Source organism: Sciurus vulgaris (assembly GCF_902686455.1).
Source record: "Sciurus vulgaris genome assembly, chromosome: 8".
Taxonomy (NCBI): Eukaryota; Metazoa; Chordata; class Mammalia; order Rodentia; family Sciuridae; genus Sciurus; species Sciurus vulgaris.
The window spans coordinates 8,458,649-8,484,419 of record NC_136468.1 but is presented as its reverse complement, the minus strand read 5'-3'; the positions used below and the strand labels follow the sequence as shown (position 1 = coordinate 8,484,419).

General features: G+C 44.5%; 1 protein-coding gene across 2 annotated transcripts in view; it reads left to right on the top strand.

The window, feature by feature from the left end:
- Nucleotides 1-25,771, top strand: part of CNTNAP2 (contactin associated protein 2) — a 2,020,421-nt gene that overhangs the window by 1,798,054 nt on the left and 196,596 nt on the right. For both annotated transcript variants that reach the window (XM_079149276.1, XM_079149277.1), the window contains exon 17: nucleotides 7,009-7,227. In XM_079149276.1, coding sequence (XP_079005402.1) covers nucleotides 7,009-7,227 — 219 coding nt within the window. The remainder of the gene's footprint in view (nucleotides 1-7,008; nucleotides 7,228-25,771) is intronic.

Below are 25,771 nucleotides of genomic sequence, written 5' to 3'. Positions count from 1 at the left end.
TTTTCTTTGCCAATGTTTGTTTTCATTTGCGTTTAACACTGATACATGTATTCACACCAGAAGAATCTCTACAGTCACAAACTGAGACTACACTACAAGAAAAAGTTAGGTTATTTTTTTTAATTTCCTCCACAACATTAAAGCCAATGCAAGATAGCTGGGAAAGCAAAAGCTCTGTACTGGTCACTGCTGGATCTTAATGGTTCACAGTCTCGATTTCCTTTCCTCAGCAGTGAGAGGGAGCTTGGAGGTTGAAGTTCATTCTCTGAGATCTTTAGGTTTAACATTTCTGGTTTCAATCAGATAGTTCTAAACTGAAGCATTCAGAGTTGTTGACTTTGCAGTGATAAAACAATTGCAAAATTAGAGACACTACAGTCCCCATAAGACGACACATACTTCTGGCACCAGTTACAATTGCAGGGAGTCCCCAAACCACCCCCAGTTTCAGTAAGTCAAGGATGGTTCCCTGAGTCTCAGTGTTCAGTCTTTACTGAGGCTTCATTAAGTAGGAAAGGCTGATCGACCACATGGCTGACCTCAGTTTCCTTCCCGGGTAGGACTAGGTAATCCAAGCCCCTGTCCTACATCAAACTGTTGGTCACCGTGGCATGGACAGCCCCATCCTAAATATCATTTGGAATGGCCAGGCCCTACCTTAAATCACACTGTTCAATTCTAATAGGACCCAAAGCTCCCAGGCCAAAGAAGAAACCCTTATCAGGCAGGATATTCTAAGGGCTTAGACATCACCTTCCTAAACCCAAGGGATTTAAAAGCCAGAACTCTTTGGGGGCAAGGTTAAATTTTTAAATTTTTAAAAATTTTTAAATTATCACATTTGGGCAATAGCCGTGTACAGTGTGACATTTTAATACATGTATACAATGTGTAATGGCCTGATCAGGATCATTAGAAAAGCTATCACCTCAAGCATTCATCCTTTTTCTATGTTGAGAGCATTTAAGATCTCCTCTACTAAGAATTTTGAAATATTTGCTTAATGGTTATAAATCTAGCTACCCAAGGAACCAAGAATATTATGTTATTCCTTCCATCCGGCCGCACCTTGTACCCACCGTCTACCCTGTGACCTTCCCAGGCTCCGTTGCCACTACTCTCCTCTCAGCTTCTATGAGGGGTAGAGTTCAATTCCTTACCACAGTTTTAAAAACCTTTCCATTGAGAACAGGAAGCAAGAGATTCCTAAGTACCTTATTACTAGTAGGAAACCCACAAATTCCAATATTTCTTGAAGTAGGATCCCAGGGCCACTTGCATCAAATCACCTGGCATTAACAACTTGCAGGCTGTGGGGTCCTACCTCGAGCTTACTGAACCAGAGTCTCTGCAAGAGGATCTGGGAATATGCATTTAAGCACACTCCCTTGGCATTTTCTCTTGCAGGCCAAAGTCTGACAAATGCAATTATGATGCAAGTCCCTTATCCCTAAAAGTAGAGTGAAAGACAGTGTGAGATGCAGCACAGGGAAAAGATTCTGCTTCTAGCTGAACTGCTAGTTCATGAGTAGATGGTCATTGTTCCTCAGACAACAAGTGTTTGGTGACGTTGAGCAGCATTTGTTTCAAGCAGACATAACTAATCTATCATGTTTCTAGAATGAGAAAACATTCATTGAGTTGCTTCTGCTCTTAGGAAAGAAACTTGTGGAATATGAGGTGGCATTCTGGAATGGTTTGGAAGAACTTTGAAAAGGGCTTCCTTCATTCCTTCATTCACCCACAAACCATGTACCCTGGTGGCTGGTGTTGTTCCAGGTGCTAAGGACAGAACAATGACCGAAGCAGTAATCCCCTGCCTTAGTGAAGCCAGAAGCACAGTTGGGAGAAAGGGGAAAGGGGGGCTGAGGGAGGACTTTGCTATTTAACACAGACTGTTCAGGGAAGGAATTTCAAATATGGGGATTTGTGAGCAGAGAAGGAAGGGAGCAGCCATAGAGCTCTTAGGGCGAAGGGAGAAGCCTGCACTCAGGCCTGAGGCAGCAGCAGTGTCAACCCTGGTGAGGGAGAAAAGCTTCCAGGTGGAGTTAAATCGAGACTGAGAGAAGAAGAGATGGGTGCACCAAGCACCCGTGGCTCTTTCAAGGAATTTGGCAAGAAAAGGGAGAGAGGAAATGGTACCTGGTGGGGAAAATCAGGCCAAGGAAGGGCATCGTTAATGGTAGAGGTTGGCAACATGTTTGTGTGGAGTGGTCCAGGAAAAAAATATCTACTGGTGCTACTGTAGAGATAGGGGCCAGTCCTTGGACAGGGGTCCCCAGCAGGCGAGGTGGCAGCCATCGAGCCCGTGGGGTGACTGCCTTGAGCAGGTCCTCCATTTCTTTCCCCTTGTCTGCATCCCCCTGATTTCCACAGTGGCCTTATTCTCTTCAGATGCCCTCTCAAGTTCTACAGGTTACTTTGTCTACTGATATTCTTCAAGGGGAAAAAGAAGAAGTGAAAGTACCCATAGCACTCCCCACAGGAAAGCGGGGCCAATAAACCTACCAGTTATCAGTTCCGTTGGGTGAGTCCAGTGAGGTTTTGCACAGCGCTCTGTGGAAACTATCACTCTTGGATGCCACTTGACAATGGAGAAGCCATCGTTGTCCAGGCCGCGACCTGGGCAGCGTCTGCTCATCACGCTCCCTGTGTGAGCCTTTGCTTGGCTTTCCTCTTTACCTGTTCCACCCTGAACGGCCATGTTTGTTCTGCTACCTCCAACTGACTCTTTGGATCTAATGTCTAATGTTACCTCGCCAGCTGGGAGAACTCAGAGCCCAGAGTCTGCTCTCCGGCCAGCTGTTAAGTTGATCACCCAGTGCAGTAAGCCCAGGGTGACTCGTTGAGGATGTTCTAATGAGAGACAATAGTGCTCCCTGCTGGAACCATGCTTGATTGGGGGGCTGGGGACAGTAAGAGCTGTCCCTGGTTTTGCTCCATTGGCTGTCCTAAGGCACCCGGAAGTCATGAGCCAGCTTCATTCAATAGTGATTTCCGCCATCTATGTCATGTTTTGATACCAATATGCCACTTTGTACATTTATCTCTTAATGCTTCTCTTTTTGCCCTTCGATGATTCGATATCTAAAACTGCCATGAAGACTACCCAGCTGAATTTCATTATGTTATTTCTCTTAGGATCTCTTGAAAATTAGGTTCTAGAATGTTGACATTTGGAGGTAGTTCAGTTCAGTGATTTCAACACCTTTTGGACACAGAAGCCCGGGGAGATCTAGTCCTCACTTCAGACACCGGTTAACTGAGGCCCCAGAGAGCCAAGGGGCAAAACGTGGACTGGAACTCATCTTCCTGACTCCCATGCCATGCCCTATGCCACCTAGGACACGCCACGTGAGGAAAAGTGGCTTAACCACACTGAATGCCTAAGTGCTAAGGGAGATGGATCCAGGAATAGCTTGAGAGTTGAACGGTCTCTCCACGGCCAGGCCATCTCACTGCCCTCTGTCCTCAGCGTGTCTCATGCTTACAAGATGGCTGCAGCCAAAATCACCACTCCCCCAACATCAGGGAGCAGGGGTTGGCAAGGAACTGTTTTTTCCTTATGTCTCCTATGAGCTAAGAACCTTTCCTAAAGACCACCAAAGGACCCTACTCATGTCCCATTGGCTAGGAGGGAACCATGCCCCATCCAACATAGGGTACTGGCAAGGAGCATAGAATTGCCAAACTTGTCGTAGAGAAATCCAAACTTGCTAAGGGCCAGGCTATCCTCACCAGAGGATGAGACTCTGACAACTCTAAGAGTCCCAGGCAAAGTTCAGTCAGCTCACAAGAGAAACAGTCTGAGCAAATAAGGTAAGGGCTTATTCTCCATGGCTTTTCCACTTCTGGTTGTCTTCTGAGCATCAAGCACGGGCAACTTTATCTTTGCCTCTCTGAGGACCTGTGCATAACACAGTAACAGATAGCGTCCCTCCTCCAAGGCAGAGGGCCTTTGTTTCCTGGCCAGGAAAATAAAGATAATGTCTCCAGTGCAAAAAAAATACACAGATTTGCTAGTAACTCCTTTAAGATTGGGGTTTCCTAAGCTCAGGGTTCCTCAGCTACAAAGCTGACTTTCTCCATGTGCAGCATCAGTCCACGCTGTCCCATGTCACCCCCATGGTACTTGGGGGTCAGGGGCAAAGGGAAACTAATGCAAACATGAAGCTTATACTGCCTGCCGTGTTGTGAGTATAGATGTCCCTTGTCTCTGGTTCAGGTGGCTTATGTCTTCTGCCAGCATCAGTGGCCAGCTACCTTCCTAGCTTGAAAGTGGGGTAAAGTCAGACCCATCCCAGTTCTTGACACTATTGGAAAGGCAGCAATTCATGTCTGCCAGTGTCCTATCTGACAATCATGCTTTAGACACCCCCTTCCAAATGCTTATTTCTGGAAATGAGAATATTTTTAGTGTGTAAGAAATCCTTCCTATGGACAGAAACAGGGCAGCACCTTGGTCTCCAAGTGGGGACACGTTAAGAGAGGAGAGTGTCATCGACTCCATGTCTTCCAAGCTGCCTCCCTTTTATTCGCTCACTGCTTCTCTATAATTATCTCTTTTAAAATGTCAGTCGCTCTCACCCAGAAGACCAAGAGCAATCAGCCACAAACTGAACTTTAGAAGCTTTTAAAACACCCTGGCTGTCTGCCTGGGAGATGGGATTTCTCAAAGGCATCCCTCAGCTCTGTCAGGGAAGCTGACATTGAGCGACTGAGAAGCGGACCTCTCCCTTCTCTCTCGCCCCAGTCCGCAGCCCCATCCCCAGGAGGCAGCCAAGGGCGAGGGACCTGAATACCTCAGCAGAGCCCGAGCAGAGGCTCACTGGGTGGAGGATGTTGCTTGTGATGGCCTCTGGCCTCGAGTCCCTCTTACTGCCCCCTGTGGGGGACAGAGGCCCTAGAAATAAGTATTGCTATTAAGAAGACCATGGTCAAGGTGAAGAAATAGGGATCCATTGTGCCAAACAGAAAAGTATGGCTCTTTTCTAATGACCGCTGGTGCTCAGAGTCTCTCCAGATGGTGACAGTTTAAAGACCTGGACAAAGATTCATCATAGCAAAGGGACAGTAGCAGAGGAAATGAGACCAGCATTTATCTCTTCAAGTCAAACCTTGGGGTTAAACTCAATGAATCCCTAAATTCTATGCCCCTGGTGACAGTGAATGCCTTTCAAATGAAGCCCCTTTTCCCAAATAGTCCAGAAACCCTCTTTCTGCTGTTCTGACAACTTGCATTTTTAAATGCATCTACAGAGACATAGCACCAGAGGAACAGAACAGATTTCATCTTAGGATAAACCTGTTTCCCCCTCAACGGTGTCAAAACTGGAGAAATATCATTCAGTCTCTGGGTCACTCTGCTGACTCCCTGCATCCTGTTCATATTTCCACAGAACACACAATGGAGGTCCCGGCCTGCATGTTAAATCCTGTCCCAGTGACCCTTGGAGGCAGGGGCTCCTAATTTGGATAAGATATTTTACTGGAGTGTACATGGGGTTGCCACAAGCATTAAAATTAAAGTTCTCTTTCTAATGACATGAAGGATCAAAATTCCTTAGTACAATTAGGTTGATTAAATTGAGTCCTGTGTCTAATATGCCTGTAGCTCAAGAAAGTTAATGCAGCTTTCAGAGAGGCCCAGCACAGAGGCAGGGAACAGTGTAGATCTTAAGAGAATCCGGCCCACTGTGGTTTTTAAATTAGAAGTTTGATTGCTTGCGACACCGTCTCAAAATAGTACCAGCCCAAAGAAGCTGAATTTTCCATTAGCCCTGGAAAAAAATGACAGATATTTAATTAAACCACTTAGAGATTAGGCCAAGGCTTATTGATGGAGTGAGGGCTGGATATCTTTATAAGCAAAGTCAGGAAATTCACTGGTGTGCCACATCGTTAATGTTGATATGAATTCACAGAGCCTTCAGCAGTCTGGGATGTGTCTGCTGCTCCAGCAGGAAGCTGCCTCTCCTGCCATCCCAAGAAATATACCTTAAAAACCTGTTTATAAAGCACTCAGTGGTCACTGAACAACATCACACGAAACTTATGATGTGAAATAAAGAAGCTGCTTTTAATTAAAGTTGACAAAGCAAACCACCAAATCCATCCGCCTCTTGTTAGGAAGTGATTTATTGCAGAGGCAGGTTGACTTGTAGATCTTTGAAAGAAAGAGCCCTTTGTGGTCAGTGCTGGAGGGCAGGTTATGAGAAGGATCCAGCGCCCCAGATGGAGAGGAGCCAAGGTCTGCAGTGCAGGACGAGCTGGGGCACGGCACTGCAGAACTGGTGCACACCCCTGGGACAGCTACAGCTGGCCCAGACCAGACGCAGGTCACCTTCATTGCGCAGTCATTCTTCCGGTGGCTTTCAAAGATGGCTAAAATAAACTGTTGTAAATCCCCCAAATGCATTAGTTGTCTGCTCCAGCTCCCTATTAACATTTCCTGGGGGGCTTTTGGAGGACCTGGAGCCTGCTCCAAACAACCGAGTCGGACTCTCTGGACCCAGGTGTTCCAAAAAGCTCTTCAAGTGCTGCAGATTGATGCCCCCAGAGTGGTGGAAGAGGTCAGTTGTAGGTGGAATCAAAAGATCTCAGGTTCTAGATTCTGACAAACCTGGGCTCAGGTCACCATCTGTGACACTCAATATCTGTGTCTTGGTGTCACCAACTCCATTCTCCAGGCCTCAGTTTCTTTATCTGGAAAGAGTCAGTGACGGTAACTTCCTAGAAAGTTCTGGAAGGTTAAGAAGGGAAACACGTGTCCGCATGGCACAAAGGGTCCTCCCCCCGCAATAGAAATGTATTTCCTCCCCTTTAGCAACGCCTCGACGCTTATCCTCCCTCGAATGATTCTGCTACGGGTGTCCATGATGGATATGCACAATGGCGGTGCGCTTTGCAGCAAGTGCCCAGACGAGATCACATCTCTCGCCCTGCTTTCCTTTCCTGCTTGTAGCTGGAGAACGTGCTCACGTGTCTGCACACTTTATGCCCCTGCAGCTGCCACAGAAGTGTCCTTTTCATTCGATGTCGGGAATGGGCCGGTGGAGATCGTAGTGAGGTCGCCCTCCCCTCTCAACGATGACCAGTGGCACCGGGTCACTGCAGAGAGGAACGTCAAGCAGGCTAGCCTACAGGTGGACCGGCTGCCCCAGCAGATCCGCAAGGCCCCGACGGAAGGCCACACCCGCCTGGAACTCTACAGCCAGCTGTTCGTGGGTGAGTAGCACAAGGCCATCATGACTTCCCTCGGTTGGTTTTAAGAAACTTCACAGCGCAAAATAAACAGTCCGAGGGAGTGTTGATAGAGATCCTTCCAAAATAGGTTTCTGGGCCTCTCGTCTCTTCTAAGACAGGATATTTTGAGAGCCCTTAGGAGGCCTGACTTCTCAGCCACAACATTAGAGTGTGCGCTGGGACAGCTCTTAGGCTCTCTGAAGTCTGCAATTTCAGGTTTATGGTTTTAGACTATGTAAAATTATTTGATTATTTAGGGCACTTACAACTGTGAGGAAGGAAGGGAGGGAGGATAGTGGGAAGGAGGAAGGGGAGGGGGATGGGTTCTCTAAGTTCAAGTTTGCTTGAAGTGCTGAGTAGGGGGAGAGGGGAAGAAAAGGCAGGAGCCGAAAAGGTAAGTGACAGGTTTGGATTTTCTGAAATGACAAATGGCAATCCATTCTTTTCTCTGCCCATTCTCAAGTTTCTAGGCAGAGAAAAACTTAGACTTAGGCTGACGTGGTGTCCTGCACGTGGGGAAGAAGCCAGTGCTAATCGGAAGGTGAGACCAGCGAAAAAGCCCCCGAGAAGGGCCCAGCCGGTCTAGTCTTCTTCAGCTGCGTCCTGGCTACTGACACATTCCAGATGAACCTAGCGTTACCTCAGCGCGAGGTCTCTTTCCATGAAGTTTAATTGTTCTCCATAATATTCCTATTTCAGGAAGCTAGCAGCTAATGGTGGATTTGAAGGACTTTGTGGAGGTACAGCCTCAGACCCACTGCCTGGGTTTCTGGGGACTCCTTGATCAGTTCAGTCAACTGTGGCGGTCTCCCACCAAGCCAGCGAGGTGCCACCTGGTGGCTATTCATAGTCATAGCAGCTGCTGCCTGAGAGCCTCACCAAGGGTCCCCTAATGTTAAGGAGGGCCAGAGTCCCTGCAGTGTCTTTCACAGTTGCTTTGGAATGATCAAAGGACCCTAGAAAGTCTTTTTTTTTTTTTTTAACATAAAATTAGGTCTCCACCCCTTTCATGTGATGTGGGCAAACTACAGAATAAAGTGTCAGTTGAGGCACTTTTCAAGGGAAACTGACTTGTGAACACTCCCATCAACCAGGGACCATGAAGAGTTACAGACTTTGGAATCAAATAGTCTGCAACCTCAATGAGAATTTACCCTTTTTCCAAATCCTTCCTTCAAATGATGATCTCAAAATCTCTCAGCTAAATATCAGGTCTATTGATTCCTGCTGAACATGGTGAACACCAATTTCACTTCAATATGTCTGCCCACCCTACCTATGACAAGTTTCTTCCTAAATTCTGCTAATCCCAAACATGCTGGGTGTATTCTATTGGTTTCCCTCATAACATGTGACTCTGGTTGGCCTGATTTCCCATTTTTCCGAAGTTAGCGTCAGATACAGGAGTCCAACCTTAGTTTTACCAGTTTCCACCCATACCTTAAATGTGTCTCAAAGAATTTTGGAGACCTAGTAAGGTGGAAAGATGAAAAGGGAAAGAGCATTTATGATGGTCTCAGAAATAATGTTGATTCATTTTTTTTAAAATGATCTGAGCATAACTTATGAGAAGAACAGAACACAGAACGGAGAGCTGAAATCAGAATTCACAGAAAAATGGAATGTGAGGAACAGGCAGCAAAAGAACATCTCAGAGAATGACGAAAAATAGAAAGCGCGAAGGAAGGAAAAGAAGAAGGTAATGTCACAGGAGGAAAGGGTTTACGGAAAAGGTGATAGCAAATGCCGTCAACTGCCATGAGTTAAAAAAAAAAAAAAAGAAAGAAAGAAAAAAGAAAAAAAGAAAGAAAACTAACCCAGGGAGAGGATTTCCAGGCAGTGGGCTGAGGATGAGTCAGCAACTCCTTTTCCTTGATAATCAAAGGTGACCTCGAGTTCCAGTTTCTAATTTCCCATAATCTCACAAGCGGGCGCAAAGCTCATCTCTCTGACACAAACTAGTTGAGCCAATCTGAGAAATATCATTCTGCAGCAGAGAACCATGTTGTTCTGCACCAGGCTAAGTGGAGGGGAGCATCAATTCCAGATAAAACAAGTTCAAGTTCAACAGCTATGAATCCGAATCCCAAAGCCAGTTGTTGTCCCAGAACCATTCAATAAGTTGCAGGCAACCAGAGTACTAGTTTCAGTTTGACTCTGATAAAAACATTTCTTTGACCAAGTACCGCTACTTCCTCTCTGAGTCTCTTTCCTCATCTGTCCAGTAAAGGCATTCAGTTAGCTGGTCCGCAATTTCTTCTAACTTCAGACATTTATGATGAGGTGCTTAGTAACTGCTGAACAGGACCTGAACTGCCATGGGGTGGACCTTCCCATAGGATTGCAAGCTTGACAAAATGGGCTTCAGATCCCACCTCTGCCACTTGCCAACTTGAAGACCCCTGATCAATTAGTTAATATTTCTTCATTTAATCAGAATACCTTTGTCTCTGAATTAAATGAGCTACTCCATGTAAATCACTCAGCGGAGTACTTAGCATTAAATACGGGTTACTTCTTTTTATTATGCTTTACTTTTTATTCCCTTTGTTTTCTTCCACCATATAGTTTTCAAACCTCTTCCAAAGAATCCTCTTGCAACTGACTCCTCTCTTGCTTCTCAACACTGACCTGAAATGTGATCCCTTCAACCCAGCAGCCCCAAAGGAACTCTCAACTGCACAAGTATCCCTAAGTCCTTTGCTCTCCTGCCACAGAGGTTCCTGAGGAGTGAGCAAAGGCCCTGGGGTCTTCTCAAAATCGGCCAGGAAAGCAAGTGAGGGTCCATCAAGAAAGGTCACACTGGGTCACCATCAGCAGCCCGGAGGTGGCAGCATTGCCCAGGAGCTCCACCTGGGTGCTAGAGGAGGGAGGGCTTTGACAGGATTTGATGCTGAAGCACTCTGAAGGTGATCCCTGGCTTTGTTCACAGATGGATGCAAGGGGCGCCCAGCCTCCACCACTTTCGGTGTCACCAAGGTGCACATGCCCTTTGCCAATGTAACTGAAAAAATAAGAGAAGATACAGTTGTCACTCTACAGCTAAAATATAATTAGAAGTTGTCATTCAGAAAGGGCCAGCACAGGTCATTTGGAAGTAATAAGAAGCTAGTTATGATTCTGCTCTAGTAGAAAAGTAACAAGTAAATCTAAAATGTAAAAGGGACACAAGAAGGAAAAGGCAGTTGCTGCCACTTGTTTGAAAAACACAGGAAACTTCTTCCTGCTTTTGATCCAAAATGGACAACTAACATATGAGGAACTCCTGTCTGGCCTGGCAGAGGGACTTAAGGCACTGGTGACCAGAAAGCTCAGACAGCCAGGCCTCAGTCCTCCATGGCAGCCAGGTCAGACGTCCATCAGGTAATGGAGAACTGCAAACATGTTCCTGGTCATTGTCAGCCTGAGGGACTCCAGGCAGGCCTGAGCCCAAGCCCACGTTGGTACATCCTCGTTGGAGCCAGCCTTCCCAGGAAGTCTGGAGTCCTGGCAGCTGGGCAGGACTATGACGGACAGGACGACTCAGGGCCTCAGCCAGTTGGTGAGCACAAGCTATAGAAGGGAGCCGAGCACGCTGGTCAGAGCCGGGCTCTGGTTTAGGGGCCACCTGTGCCAGCGAGACACAGGCCAGAGTGTAAGTCTTCCTGGAGGTCATTCAGGGAGCTCAGAGCTCGGACATCTGGAGGCTGCTTCAGAAAGACATCTGGCTCCTGAGTGTCTCCCTGAGAGGAAAGGTTGGGTCATCTTAACTGGTGACAAATGTCTGTCTAGGCTCCACTCCCTTGGCACACCACTTCTGAAATCTCTGTGGAGGCAAAGAGGGGTGTGTCTCTGTGGTGCAGCATGTAACCGGAGGAGCAGAAAGTCAGTCTGGGTCCTTCAAGTTCTCGCGTGATGGGTGAGAAGCCCACCTGGAGATTGAGGGAGAATCAATGTCTTCAGGGTGACTCTGAGACAGGAGGGGAGCAGGGACGCCGCCGCCTCCCCCTCTGACAGCTCGTCTAGTAGGAGACCTTTCTCTCCTGAGTGCAACTGGGTTTGTAGAAGAGCTGAGGTTTATTAAATAGATTTGCAAGAAAATGAAAATTAGACTTCTAGGAACATTCCCTGAGCTGAACTTGGCTGGGAATCCCATAAAAGGGCCCAGTTTCCTCCAGCTCAATGAAACAGCCTGTTTGGTCGGCTGTTCCTCATACCTGCTGAATCCAAATCAGAAACCAGCTGCAATGCCAAGTGATTGGGAGAGCAGAGAGGAGGTCAACATCTGTGTGCAAGGAAAAAAAATCAGGATCCCAGCCATGAAATGCACCCAAATCTGTAAATGAATAAAATGGTCATTTCTCATGTTCAGGAAGTTTGCAACATCCAAGTTTGAGCCTCAGCACTGAAAAAAAAAAAAAAAAAGTGTGTGTTTACACATGCACACACACACACATGCACACAAAATCCAAATTTCCAAATTGCAGGAATTATAACAACAAATGTATGCTTTCCCCCATTTGTAATTGGTGCATTATAATTATACATAATGGCAGGATCATTGTTATATTTTCATACACGCACACAATGTAACAATATAATTTAGCAAATATCATTCCCTAGTATTTTCCTGCTTTTCTCTCATCCTCCCTCTCCCTGGTCCCTTTCCTCTACTCTACTGATCTCCCTTCAATTTGCATGAAAATCCCTTACCTCTCTTTCTATTCCTTTTCCTCTCTACCTTCCACATATGAGAGAAACAATATGACCCTTGACCTTCTAGGTTTGGCTTATTTCACTTAATATAATGTTCTTAAGTTCCATCCATTTTCTTGTAAATGACATCATTTCATTTTTCTTTATGGCTGAATAAAACTCCATTGTGTATACGCCATATTTTCCTTTGTCCATTTTTCTGTTGATGGATGCCTAGGCTAGTTCCATAGTTTGACTGTGAATTGTTCCATAGTTTGTTGTGAATTGTGCTGCTATAAACATGGGTGTGCATGTATCACTGTAGTATACTGACTTTAATTCTTTAGGGTAAATACTGAGGGGTGGTATAACTGGATCAAATTGTGGTTCCATGCCTAGTCTTTTGAGGAATCTCCACACTTCCTCCCATAGAGGTTGTAATAATTTACAGTCCCACCAGCAGTGTAACAGTGCTCCTTTTTCTCCACATCCTCTCCGGCATGTATTATTGTTTGTATTCCTGATAATTCCCATTCTGACTGGTGTGAGGTAATATCTCAGTGTTGTTTTGATTTGCGTTTCCCTAGTTGCTAATAATGTTGACCATTGTTTTCATATATGTGCTGGCCATTTGTATTTCTTCTTCTGAGAAGCATCTGCTTAGTTTGTTTGTCCATGTACTAAATGGATTATTTGTGGGGTTTGGGTGTTAAGTTTTTTGAGTTTTTATATATGCTGCATATTAATCCTCTGTCAGGAGAGTAGTTAGCAAAGACTTTCTCCCGTTCTGTGGTTTTTCCCCATTTTCGTTAACATGGACTCAGCAGCAAGGACATAAATGCTGGCTGAGATGTCCAGGGTCACACCTCAAGGTCACATATGTCACCTCATTTAATCCACACAAGACCCCTATGAAGTCGATCCTATTGCCAGTTCCTGTTTCACTTTTACAGGGAAGAAGCTGAGATCAGATGAGTTAACTCCCCAAGGTCCTAGTAGGAGACAAGAGGGACTTGATCCCAGCTGTTCCGATTGCAGACACTCAACATTTCTCTTCGCAAAGTGAAATCTGCACTGGGCAGCGTTGCACAGGCCAAGAGGACTTTGTGCACCAGCAGGAAACCAGGTGGAGGAGCAGAGCTCAACCTCAGCTCTGCTCCACTTCAGTCAAGACCAGCAGCGTTGTTTCCATTGTATTCAAGCACACAGGGAAAGTTTTTAAGAGCAGAGATAGGAAGATTGCTTATCAACTGTACTTAAAGGAAAGTCAGCTTTCCTCATCCTCAAGAGAGGAGGTAATTTTTCATCCTGGAGGGAGGCAGGCTGGGAAGTGAGCTCCCATCTTTCCCTTGGAGACCAGGAGGTGGGCGCTTCTTCTGTGATGTTTACATTTCAGAGTGGCTCCCAGGTCCCTGAGAAAGACATTTCTCAATTGTAAAACTCTCCCTAAAAAGGCTTTTTAAAAGATTTATACCTCAAAGAGACAGAGAAAGAACTAACAATCATTACTGTACAAGTTTTCTAAAGTAAATACTCTAAGAACAGGAGGTCAGAGGTCCAATTGCCTGTCTGACTGTTAGGCAAGCTGAGGGGAACTTAAAGTCATGTTGGTCAGTCAGTGTGCACAAAGCCCCTTGCCTGGGATGACACCATGGCCAAGGAGCACCTGGAGACATTGTGTACTACCCTTAGCTATAGGCTGTGCAGAAAGTTTACATAATGCACAGAAAAACCCACCCTAACCAAGATGTGCACGCTCAGATGGCAGCAGAGCCCCCATGGGGATGTACCGCACTCAGTTATGGGGTCCATAAAAGGAGACTGTAGTTGACAGGGATGGAGGTCAGGCTGGCACAAGGTGGGTAGTCCTGAAAGGCAGAGGGTTACTTCAAACACAAAGGGATGGGTCAACAAGAGAATCTCATGCAGAAGCATTCCTCTCAGGGGATGAGACTCCGCCTTTGAGAGTCTCCATGGTGTGAAAAAAAGATCTTTCTTTTTCTTAGTTCCTTCTTTTCCTTCCTTTCCTTCCTTTCCTTTCCTCTTACAATAAAGGCTGTCGAAGTCAACAGGGATCCCAAGTCGACATCACATTCCTCCATTCTTCTTTCCATATCCCACAGGCCATTCTTCCGAAATTCTCTTCCCTTGGAGTCCTGGGCAGTATGCTGTCCTGCTTCTCCTCTGGCCACAATGGCCACTGCTGTAGTCTCTCCTGCATTCTCCTCTCTGTTCGGCCACAGAGCCTCCTCTCTTCTCCATCCTCCTCTCTTCTCCATCCACACATTGTCTTGGATGACCTGATCCAGCCCGATATTTAATGGCTTTCAATATACTTATGCACCAGTGACTCTTCAATTTAAATCTCCAGGCTTCACTTTCTCAGGAACTCCAGACCCACTCATCCAGTTGTCTACCTGGACATCTAAAGAGCATCTCAGAATAAACATGGCAGGAAAAAAATCTTGGTGCCTATCCTACGCCTGTCTTCTACCAACCTTCCCCATCTTGGCAAATGACATCACTATCTACCCATTTTTTGCCTGACACTTGAAGTTACTCTTGATTTCCCTCTTTCCCTTCTTTCCCCCCATCTCTCATTGCTCACCGTCCAACGAGAGACCATACCACAAACACACCTACTGCCATGAGTGGCCCCTTGTCAACGCCACTTTGCTTCTTGCTTGGATGACTGTGACCAGTACTCTTCCTGGTCTCCAGGGTCACTACTTTGCTTGAACATGCCAGAGCTTGTTCCTGCTGTGTGGCATTTGCACTGGGTGTTCCCTCTCCTGAAATACCTCCCCAGATATAGACAAAGCTGGCTTCTTCTTGTCAATCTTATCTCAGCTTCCGTCACCTCCTTATGGAGACCTTCCCTGCGATCATGCAATCTGAAGTCGCCAGGCATCTACCAATTTCAGTTCTCCTCGGGACTGGTAATAGGTTCATTTATTTTTGTGTCCTCCTACTAGAAGATAAGCTACCTGACACCAGAGACCTAGAATAATAAGGTCCAACCAACCACTGAGCAGAGGTTTCTCAGTGAACATTGGCTGAGTTAACAATGGACTGAATCAATAAATTAAATTGTATAATTTCTGCTACTTCTCTGAGTTAATCTATTCAAAATTAGATCATCCCATTTCTAAAGCAAGAAGATATTTTTCCATATAATCATTCTTCAAAACTCTTTTCTTAAAGTTTGATGATATTTGCCATCTTTGAAAATATCTTTTTCACCAAGTATCAGAGATTGAAATCAAGCATGACAGAAGAAAAAAAGGACCCATTGGATCAGTCTTGACCTTGAATATAGTTATCCCTGACATCACATTGAGGTCTTGCCTCTTTGGAACTAGCTGAGATATCAGCTGGGAGCATAATTATAAGTTTCTGCCCCAAACCTGGATAACTGATTTCTGGTTTCCCCCCAGAGATAGGAAGTGGTACCATAATGAGAGACCATCGTCATAAGTAAAAATAAATAAATAAGTAAAACTATTTTCTGGCTAGAATCTAGTTTTAAAATGAGATCAATAAACTCTACACAAAGCAAAATGCAAATGAGCACGGGAGACGGCAGCCTGGACTGCACTCTGCTCCCAGCTGTTCGCCATGAGGCTGACCAGCACCGTTCCTCTGTTCTCAGCCTGACCGCTGGCCCAGAGCTCTGCCACGCTGTGCCAGAGTCAGCGGCTCACTCCCTTCTCAACAGCCCTACCCAAACCCAGCCCCACTCAGGCAAGAAGGGCCCTTCTCCACTAATGGTTGCCATTTACATTTCCTGCCCTTTAGTGAACAAAACTAATTAACTTTTGCAATTCCAGCTGTCAGTTTTATGGTCAGAGTCTTAACATATAAAGAGAATAATGCGAGGCACAAGCTTTCCTCTTTCTGTATACGCTCCCAACATAATGCAATTGATGGTGTTCTTTGAACCTCTTCTAAGTCCTCAACGAGAAGGCGGTCTTGAACTACCTGCTTCCACCCAATCTGAGCTACTTACTTGAAGGCAGAGGTCATAAGTGTAGAAACTGTTAGGAGAAATGTTTCGAACCTCATATTGGAGGCCAACTTATGGTTCGCTTTCTGTGTAAAGTTGCTCATGGGCTGTAAGAGCAAAACCTTCAGGGACTCTGGTCTCCCATTCTAGCTTTCTCATGGCAATTGGAGTGGTCCGACCCAGAGAAGGCACGTTGATTGAAAGGCACCAGTTTTGCAATCAATATTTTAAAAACTGTCCAACAAGTTTATCAAATAAGTATGACATAGTTATTTTATTCTTCCAATAAAGACTCAACCAAACTTCATGATAATAAATGGCAAGAGTTGCATAGAAAATAATTGTTTAATAATAGTGTAAGTGTCTCAAATATCCAACGGATAGGTCCACACAAGCCCATAGTTCCTTCTGCAGTACACTAACGAAGTGAGAGGGGAGGTACCCACTTCTGTCGCCTCTGCCTTCTCCTTTCACGGGCCTCATTTTTTTTCAAGTCCACTTGATATTCAGAATTGCGGGTCTCTCCTCATTTCATGGTCCTCTTGTCACATCCTGACAGGGTTGCTCATTCCTTTTAATCTTTCTTTCATTTTTACAAAGTTCCCGATTCCACTCTTTCTCCCTTGCTAACACCCACTTGAGTGTCCTGGATGTGTGCCTTCTAACCCACCCTCTGTGCATTTGTCTAAAAAAATATGAATATTCTTGAACATTTGCAGCATGATTTTTTGTGCCTTGTGTTTTATGTGAACGGTATTGTACTACAAACCCCATTCTGTTTCTTCGCCTTCTTACTCAGCCTTGTGTTTCCAAGATCTCTTTGTGCAATTCTGTGAATTCCATTCTGTGAATACGTTCCATTATGGGGATGACCTACACATCATTTAGTCCATCTCTTAATGATGAAGACCTGGGTTTCTCCCAACTCTGCTACCGCAAATAATCTTCGGTGAGTTTATTGTGTCCAGAGTTAGCCAGTCGAAGGCCATGTGTGTTCCGATCTTACTAAGTACTGCTCTTGATCTAGAACCTTCTAAGGGCATATACCAAACTTGGTTCATTGCATTCCTATGAGTGGTCCTTTCCACAGCAGCTTTGTATACTTCAGGCATTTCGCTAGTGAGGCTGTTGGTGAGTCTCTCCATTAATCGTTCCTTAGACTGACGTACAATTCCCATCTTTACCAACAGTGTTCTTCATCTCACAGTTTCATTTCTGCTCTGGGAACTAGTACACCAGTGTCTTAAAAAAAAAAAAAAAAAAATTAGTTGTTGATGAACCTTTATTTTATTTATTTATAGGTGGCGCTAAGAATGAAACCCAGTGCCTCACAGACGCTAGGCAAGTGCTCTGGCCACCACCCAGCCCCATAGTATCTCCTTGTTAATATTTGCCTGGTGCTTTTTTGTTCCGGCGTCTGCATTTTTGTCTAAATGTGTCTCCTAGATACCATATTGCTGAATCTTTTAAAAATCTACTCTGATAATGTCTGTCTTTTCATATGTTGATGATCACAGCAGTTATTTGGGGCTGTGTTTCTGCTTCTTGCTTCATTGTGTTCTTTGTTTATTATGTGTTGCTTGTATCCCACCCCCACCCCAATCTACTTCCTATTGAATATTACTCTATTAATTTAAAAGCTGGACATTGACTTTCATTTCCCTGGCCTCTGCCCTAACATGGTAAGATTCCTAGTGCTGGTCTTTCCCTGTCACCCACTAAGATGTACTAGTATCCTCACTGTCCTACTGAGTGAAACAGGAACCCCAGTACATGCTGACCTCCTGCCCACCCGCCACCTGCCAGGCGACACCTTCTGTAGTTTTAACTGCAGAGTATTATGTGAATATATTTACTCACAATTATTAGAAAACAGTGGTATTTAAGTTTTTCTTTTTATTGACTCCTACTTCCCATGTCCTCTAATTTCCTCCGGGATTCCTTTTTCTTTTGATTCAGTTCGATTCCCAGCACTACAAAAGCGAAAAGAGAGACTAACCGCAAAGGGACTCCCTCTGGGACCTTGCTGCCTACAAATGCCTCAGCTGCTTTCCATATTCAAATCAACACCCTGAGGATATTGGTTGGCTATCTTTTCAAGCCAGCACTGCTGTTGAAGGGTTTGACATGGGTTACATTCTTATTCCTGTCTTTTGTCCCTGAAAGTTTTTAAGAACTTCTTTTTTTATTTAGTTTTCATAACTTCACTAGAATGCAGGAATTTGGAACCCTTTGTGGGTCATGGATCCTTCTGGAAATCTGGAGAAGCCTCTATCTACCTTCCCAGAATAATGTCTTATATGAAGGAAGTAAGATATACACAATTACAAAAGAAACATAATAAACTGAAATAAAATCATCAAACTATTTAAAACATCAAATTTGTGATACACTTAGTAATACATGTTTTTTAATACTAGACTTTAAATAACAAAACCTAGTGCGAAACCTGGTAACTACCATAATTTCAAAATAATCAATAACCTGAGTGATTTTTTTTTTCAATCTGTAACTTTAAGGTAACATGAAAATTCCTTTTATTTCTATTGACAGCAGTATACAAGTACTGCTAATGCTACTGTGATTATTCCTACATTCCTAACTGAAGGAGATGCTAAATTTCTTCTAAAAGTTAATGCAAGTAAAGATGAAGGCTTTTCCAGGAAGGTTTCTCGGAGACCTGTGTGTGGGTCTCAGGTTAAGATCCACAGCCGTGGATGTAGATGTTGTTTTGTTGTGGTGGCTGGCTTTTCTACCCTCTTCAGGACTTCAATCCAAAGTCTAACACTGAGTCTTCTAGAAAATTCTGACGTTTTGTGTCTTCAAACAGGTCATTGTGTTGACGCCATTCTTTTCAAGAGGCTGCTGTTAGGCAGATGTTGGCATTTCTACTTCCTCCCTTTGTAGTTCTCAGCTTTTCAAATCTCTTTGTCCTTTCCTGGTGCACTCAGGAAGGTATTTTGATCCATATTCCAACCCACTGAGATGTTCTTTATCTCTGTTTCTATTCTGCTACTCAACCCCTCCAAAGAAATCTTTTCTTCAGCAATTGTAAGTTTTCTCATTTCAATATCTCCAACCTCTTCATATTCACAATAGTTTGTCTTCTGGCCATTTTTCCAGTTTCAGGAAGGTACCATTATGCTAATTTTGCTCCTACTCCCTGTCAGCACCACAATGCGGCCGGCCCCTGCGTTAATGGCACGTCCTTCTGCTCTCCCTGGCTCCGCCTCTGCCGGGGCAGGTGCAGCAGTGTGTGGCCTTCCACAGTGCTCGCTGTCCTCACAGGTCTCTCCACCTAGAACCCGAACTGGACTTCTCCCAGAGAGCTGAGGCTATGAAGGAGACTCCTGCCTCAGGATGCAGAGTCCTGATGTTGCTGTCCCTCTCTTCCTTTCCTGTGCCCACCCCAAGTCAAAGTGCCCACACTCAACTTCAAAGTGCCTCACTCCCACTCTGACAGGACTGTCGTCTGCTGGTGCTGATTCCTATCAGGGACCTATCGCACAGGTGAATCCCTGCCCTCACCACCCAGGCCTCATTAGTAACAATCCCATTCCACACTGAAGAGTCTGTCTCAAAAATCGCCAATCCAATAGTCTTTTGCTGCCATCTCACTTTCCCTGAGTTCCTTTGTAACCTCACCCTCCTTGACATCTTAACTGGGAAACACTCCGCCATTTTGTTCTCGCCTCTCTGCTGACTTTCTTCTCTTTCCCCTTCTCAATCCTTCTGTTCTTCGTCCTCTACCCTCTTGGCATGGAAAACCCAGGCCTCCCTGAAGGCAGGTTATCAGAGCTGTGCTGATTCCTTCGGGATCAGCCAGCCCAGCCCTGACCTGGGAACACCATCTGCAGAGACTTGTCTGAAGTCTGGACTCTGGGGTAATGGGACTAAGGTGCTGAGTGAATGTCAGTGCTGGGAATTCTTCAGTCTGAATCGAAAGGTACTAGCTATGGGTGTTTAAATAAATACTTTAAAAAACAGATGGTAAAAACAGAAAAAAGAGGGAGAGACATGGGGACTGTAAGATCAGCAGAAAGATACCGATTTTGCTTCAAATATGAGTGGAACTTCTCAGCAGGACACACCATACGCACAATCACATACAGACATTTGTCAAAGGAATATTTAGAGCTCTCAGCTGAGATATTTGAAATTTGGGGTTGCATTAAAGTTTACTAAAGTACCTGTCAATTGTTTAAAATTTGGATCTGACCGGGAAGTGGCAATTTGGCACTGGACTCTCACATCCCCACCTATAAGCTTGGAACTGTGGGACCCCAGGCAGAGTGATGCCCTCTGAAGTCAGTGCTGGCAAACTGAGCACAGGCAGAAGGATCAACCACCCCCACCAGCCAGGGTCCAAAGCCCACACCTGCTGTGGCTTCAAAATCACAATGTTAAGATTTTGTACTAATTTTTAAAAAGTGTGATTTCAGGGATGGCACCAAAGAAGTGTCCCTTCTCTGCTGACCTGGAGATGGGCTCAGTCATTCACATTCAATTGTGATCATTGTGTTTCTCCTTCAGCCTAGCCACCTGTGGCTTCAGGGACAAGTGGTAAATGGCCTAGCCTATCTCAGGTGTTAAGCAGTCTTCAGCGTTTTCCACACATAAGCACAGCAAAACCTAGGAACATACCAGATGGGAGAAGAGGGAGCCTTTGTGATCCACCCCTCAAGTCCACACGGCTGCTATCACAAAGCGCACAGGTATAAAAATAAAGAGATCACCTGGCTGTCAGTCTGGCCACTTGCTATGTCTGTGACATTGCACAAATCATCTTGCTGGATGTCAGTTTCCTCACCTGCAAAATGGGGGTCATAATAATACTTATCTTTGAGAGTTGAAATATATGAAGTTTTGGGACGGCGCCTGGTACAGCCAGTATTCTGTTAAAATGAGTGTACCCTGCTTCCACAGCCTCCAGAACCCCTTAGCTCAGTCCCCATTACAGAACAAGTTTCATTTAGACACAAATGATTGCTTTCTTCTATTGGAAACTTGTACTCCTTCAGTCTTTATTTTGAAATTTTCTTTTAGTTTAATAGTTTGGAGGCACATATTCTACATGTCCTTTATTCTATCCATGCAGTGATAATGAGCTAAAAAAATCCATTCTGCTGAATGAAGCTATGAATGAGCGCTCCTGAGCCAGATCCAAAAGAGGAGTTCTCCGAAATCTCCTTCTCTGAGCATGTAAAGGCCTTTTCCATGCATGCCCTTCAAGACCCAGCTGACAAAGGACTCGTGGATCAATATCTGTCAATCTTGTGGCTCTGCACTGAAGAATGGGGACGAATTTATTTTAACTCCCTCCACCACTAGAGACTAGCCACTCTAGGATTCAGATAACTGTATGCATTTGTTTGTTTTACACATCGGCATTAACACATAAGTTTTGTGTTGGTTCAAATTGACACGACGGTATCACACAGAACCCAAGAAATAGCAGGTATAACATCTGCAACTCTGGGTAGTCCACCAATTCAAGCACACAGCCACTTTCCCTCTCACCTACCCCGACAGGAATGGCTGCCACGTAGAAGAGTCAAGATTGGAGTGAGTCACCTGGACAGAGAAGTCACAGCTTTGTCCCCTCCACCCCATCTTCATATCATGCCAGTCACAGGCTCAAGGTCCCTGTGCTAGCTCAGGGTTCCCCCAAACCAGGCACAGTCCTCCACTGCAGATGGAATAGGGCTGTTGCCCACCCTGACTCTGTGATGTCCATGCAGTTAAAAGATGGACTCCAAGGTCACTCTGAGGCAGGCTGGGTCAGTCGAACTTAATGCTAACCCTCCATTGATTGTCTTTGTCTACCAGGGCTGCCTTAACAAAATACCACAGACTGGGCAGGTTGAACTATAGAAATTTATTTCCTCATATTCCGGGGGCTTAGAAGGTCAGTAGTATGTTTTTTGGTTTTGGGTTTTTTTTTTTCCCTAAAGCCTCTCTCCTTGGCTTTCAGAGCACTGTCTTCTCCCTGTGTCTTCACATGATCTTTTCTCTGTGCTAGCGCATTCCTGGTCTCCTCTTCTTAGACGACACCAATTACACTGGATTAGGATCTCATTCTATAACCTTGTTTAAACTTGAAACCTCTCTGAAGACCTCATACAGTCCAAATAGAGTCAGGTTGGGGGTTAGGGCTTCAAGAGATAAATTAGGGACGGTGGGGGACCCAATGCAGTCCCTAACACTCATGATACCTTTGGCATCAGATTTATGTACGCTCAACATCTTAGCCATAATTGACTTATTTCAACTCTGGGCTTATTTCAATTCTGTAAAAGTATGCTTATATTCATTAATAGTAACAATCAGAACACCACTATTAACTGAGCCTACCTGTTATGAAGATGTCCTGCAAGGTGGACATTGTTATACTAATGTTACACCTAAGAAGACTGAGATTCAAGGAGGACCTGGAACCATCACACAGACAGTGAGGCACGAAACCAATTCACAAAAATGGATCTCTGTGACCCTCGTTCATGCTTTCCTCATCTGTTTGCTGCCTCCATATGTCAAGCTGTGCCCAGCTCACTGTGTGGCTGTTTGTGATCACACTGGTACCCACCTTCAGGCAACAAGCATGTCTCCACCTGCCATCTTAGAAAGGCCTTCCCAGCCTTACGAAGCCGTGAGCTGACCTGTGGCTTTGCTCTTCTCAGCAGCCTGCAGCCACTCCCAGTTCACCCCAGTGTCCCCGTCCCACCTACACCCACCTCCCCACTCCATCTCCAGATCCCACTTAACCCTCCTTGACTTTATCTTTCCCATAGTGGTTACACCTTTTAACATACAAAAAGGACTTGGTTAACATGCGGGGACTGTGGCAGAAAAGTGGCCAGTCTGAGTGGGCAAAGTTGCTCTGGAGCACAACTTACCTTCTTAGAACACTATTAAGCTCTGAGTTTGAAGACAGTGTATTTTTTTATTTTTCCTCTTGATATTATTTTTGCCCTTTTGTTTAATGCAATACCTGATTCTTTTGCCCCCACCTTCTGTACATTTGATGGTTGTATTATTCATTATGGGTAGTTACAGCATTTCCATAATTAATCTTTAACTGCAACACTTGCATAGCATTTCACATGAAAAATGGTATACAATTAAACCCACATCTCACCTTGGATAATTATCACAGGTCTGACTAATGTGCATGAAGCCCTGGCATGGCAGGAGGCTCTCTCCAATGACAATGTTTTGATTTCCTAATTAACAAAGGTTAAGTACCATTTTTCCTTGAAGACCTATAATTTAAACTTATGACATTTGCCACAAAGAAAGATTTCTACAAAGCAATAAGTTGAACTCAGTTTTCACCGGTTCTAACATATTAACATCTTTTGCATAATTTGTAATGACCACTTTCAGCATAAAAGATTTTTTTCTTCATATTGACTAGATCAGGAAAAGTACTTTCCAGTTCACTGGCCCATCCAAATAAATCAGGGGGGCACTGAAGTAAGAAAAAGGCTCAATTTTATTTAGTTTTCCTTTTGTAGTGACAAATGGCCATTCCATTCACTTTCTTTATAAATTAATGAATAGTGAAAAATTATTTAATTTAATGAATGCAACAAATAAAAATTAGACTTAGTCATATGTTGTGATGAGTTCGAAAGAAGAGAAAAAAAGTCAACAATGCAGAAAAGAAAAAGACAAGAAGTTTCAAGAGGAAGAGTTACTTATTGAAAGACAGGGAGTCACGTAAGCACAAAAGAAAACGTTATAAATCATGGGTTGGAGCAATTTAGAGCTGGGGACCCAGAGAGATCATCTAGCTCAGCCCACATTGCTATGGATGGGAAAACGGATGCTGAGAGAGATCAAGCGATTGGATGAAACCCAAGGATCTACCAAAGGCAGTCAGCCTCCCTGAATGGGAGAGAGACACAAGCACAAACGCAGGGACAAACAGATGGAGACCCTCAGAACACCCAGGACCGCAGGCTGGAGCACGCAGCAGGAACACTCTGCCCCCTGGAGACCCCTCTGCAGTGAGCCTGTGTCCTTAAGTACCCAAGTATGACTTTTATGTATCTAAATTTTTGTCTTAATGATATAACAAAAATGCAATCTGATATAGATTTGCTCTGCTAATTGACCCTTTTTAAATCTCCATTCTTGACCATTTGCTTAGGGTCTTTTTTAAATCTCAAGCTTCTTAGTCATTGCTGAGGATCCATTAAATGCAAATTATTTCCGAATTAAAATATGTTCTAAAGAAATTAAAGGTTAAAATGTTGAGAGAAATAAAATCTCAAGAGAATTAGGAGAAAATAGTTAAATAATTATATTAATTTAGAAGAGAGAAGGTCTCCAAAAGCCTAATATTAAAGGCAGAAACTGCAGAAATAAGACACATGGATGTGATCACATCCTTAACCAAAACTTTCATAGAGAAAAAGAAATACCTTGTACAAGTTAAAAGATACAGGATGGAAAAATATAATCACAAAATGCAAAGCAAAGAGTAAAATGTGTGTTCGGGCGAGGGATGCCACTCAGTATGAGCATGCTTGCTGAGCAAGCGTGAGGCCTGGGGACCCTTCGCAGTAGCTCACGCACATAAAAATGCATGTCTTCAGACCCAGCAGTCACACCTGGTTGTGTAACTCACTGATTCTAAGGGACCAAAGCTAAGGAAAAACAGGAGAAGTGTGCCAACATCTTTGCAAGGATCATATTGTCACAACACACTGAAAAATGGAAACTGGGAAAAGCTGAAAAGCCCATTGGTATCGGAAGAGCAGGTGAAGTGATGGCCCCTCCCCAGAGAGATGCTGTGCCGCTATTAGACCCCGTGTGCCAGTTGTCCACGTGTCACCTGGAAAATGTTCTGTGACACAATAAGTGCAAAAAGCAAGTTTGAAGGACCATAGGGAAATTACAATCCCATTTCTTCCTTGATGTTATTTTTTGCACATCTGTATGTTCACAGATAGGATTAGAAAGGCTGGTCACTAAAAGGAGTTGCATCTGAGTAACCTTACAGTTCTCTTTTATATTTTGCTTATCAGTACGTTTACCGTTTCCACAATGAAAAACTATGAATTACAGTGATAGTCGGTTCAAAGGTGAAGGGGATAGCTAGAGATCAGTGACTTAGAAATTTCAGTGTATTTTGATGGGACATAATTGTGTCAATTGACTAGTAATAAAAATTTGAACAGCTATGCATTTACGCAATAAAGGCACTTTGGAAAACCCTATCGCAAGAACGAAAGCCATAGTGGCTAAAACGATGGATGCCAAGATGAAATCCTAACACACAAAGATCGGCAATGGGTTGAAATCCTTCCAAATCAGGCAAGGCCCCAATTCTCCTCAGCACAGAGGTGTGGAGCTAGGCTGACGAGCAGATGGCTCAATGGAAGCCCTTCAAAGCGGTTGCTTTAATAACTTCTTCTGCCCTCCACCATCCCCAGCTTTGATCACAAAGGGCATTGGACTCCCTTCAATTAATCTTTTATTCAAATAGTTTATGAAGTTAAAATGTTCCCTGGAGAATCATTCAAGATGACCTGCTTCCCGACAGAGAACCGCAAGGCTTGGGTTTAAATAGACAGTGGAAGGATTTCTTTGCCATCTGGTGGATGAAGCTTCGCCGATGTAAGCAGAGGTGACCTGTCTCGGGTCTCCTGGGGTGCTCTTCTTCTCAGGACAGTAGTCGAAGAGATCAGAATCAATCCCAGCCTCACCTTCTTAGCCAGACTCTAGCCACCCTGTCGATGGCTCCCCTGGGAAAAACATCCAAACCCCTATTCGTCATCACTGGTCAGTTAAGAACACAGGCTCCGGAATAGGACAGCGCTGATACAGCTTTGCCGT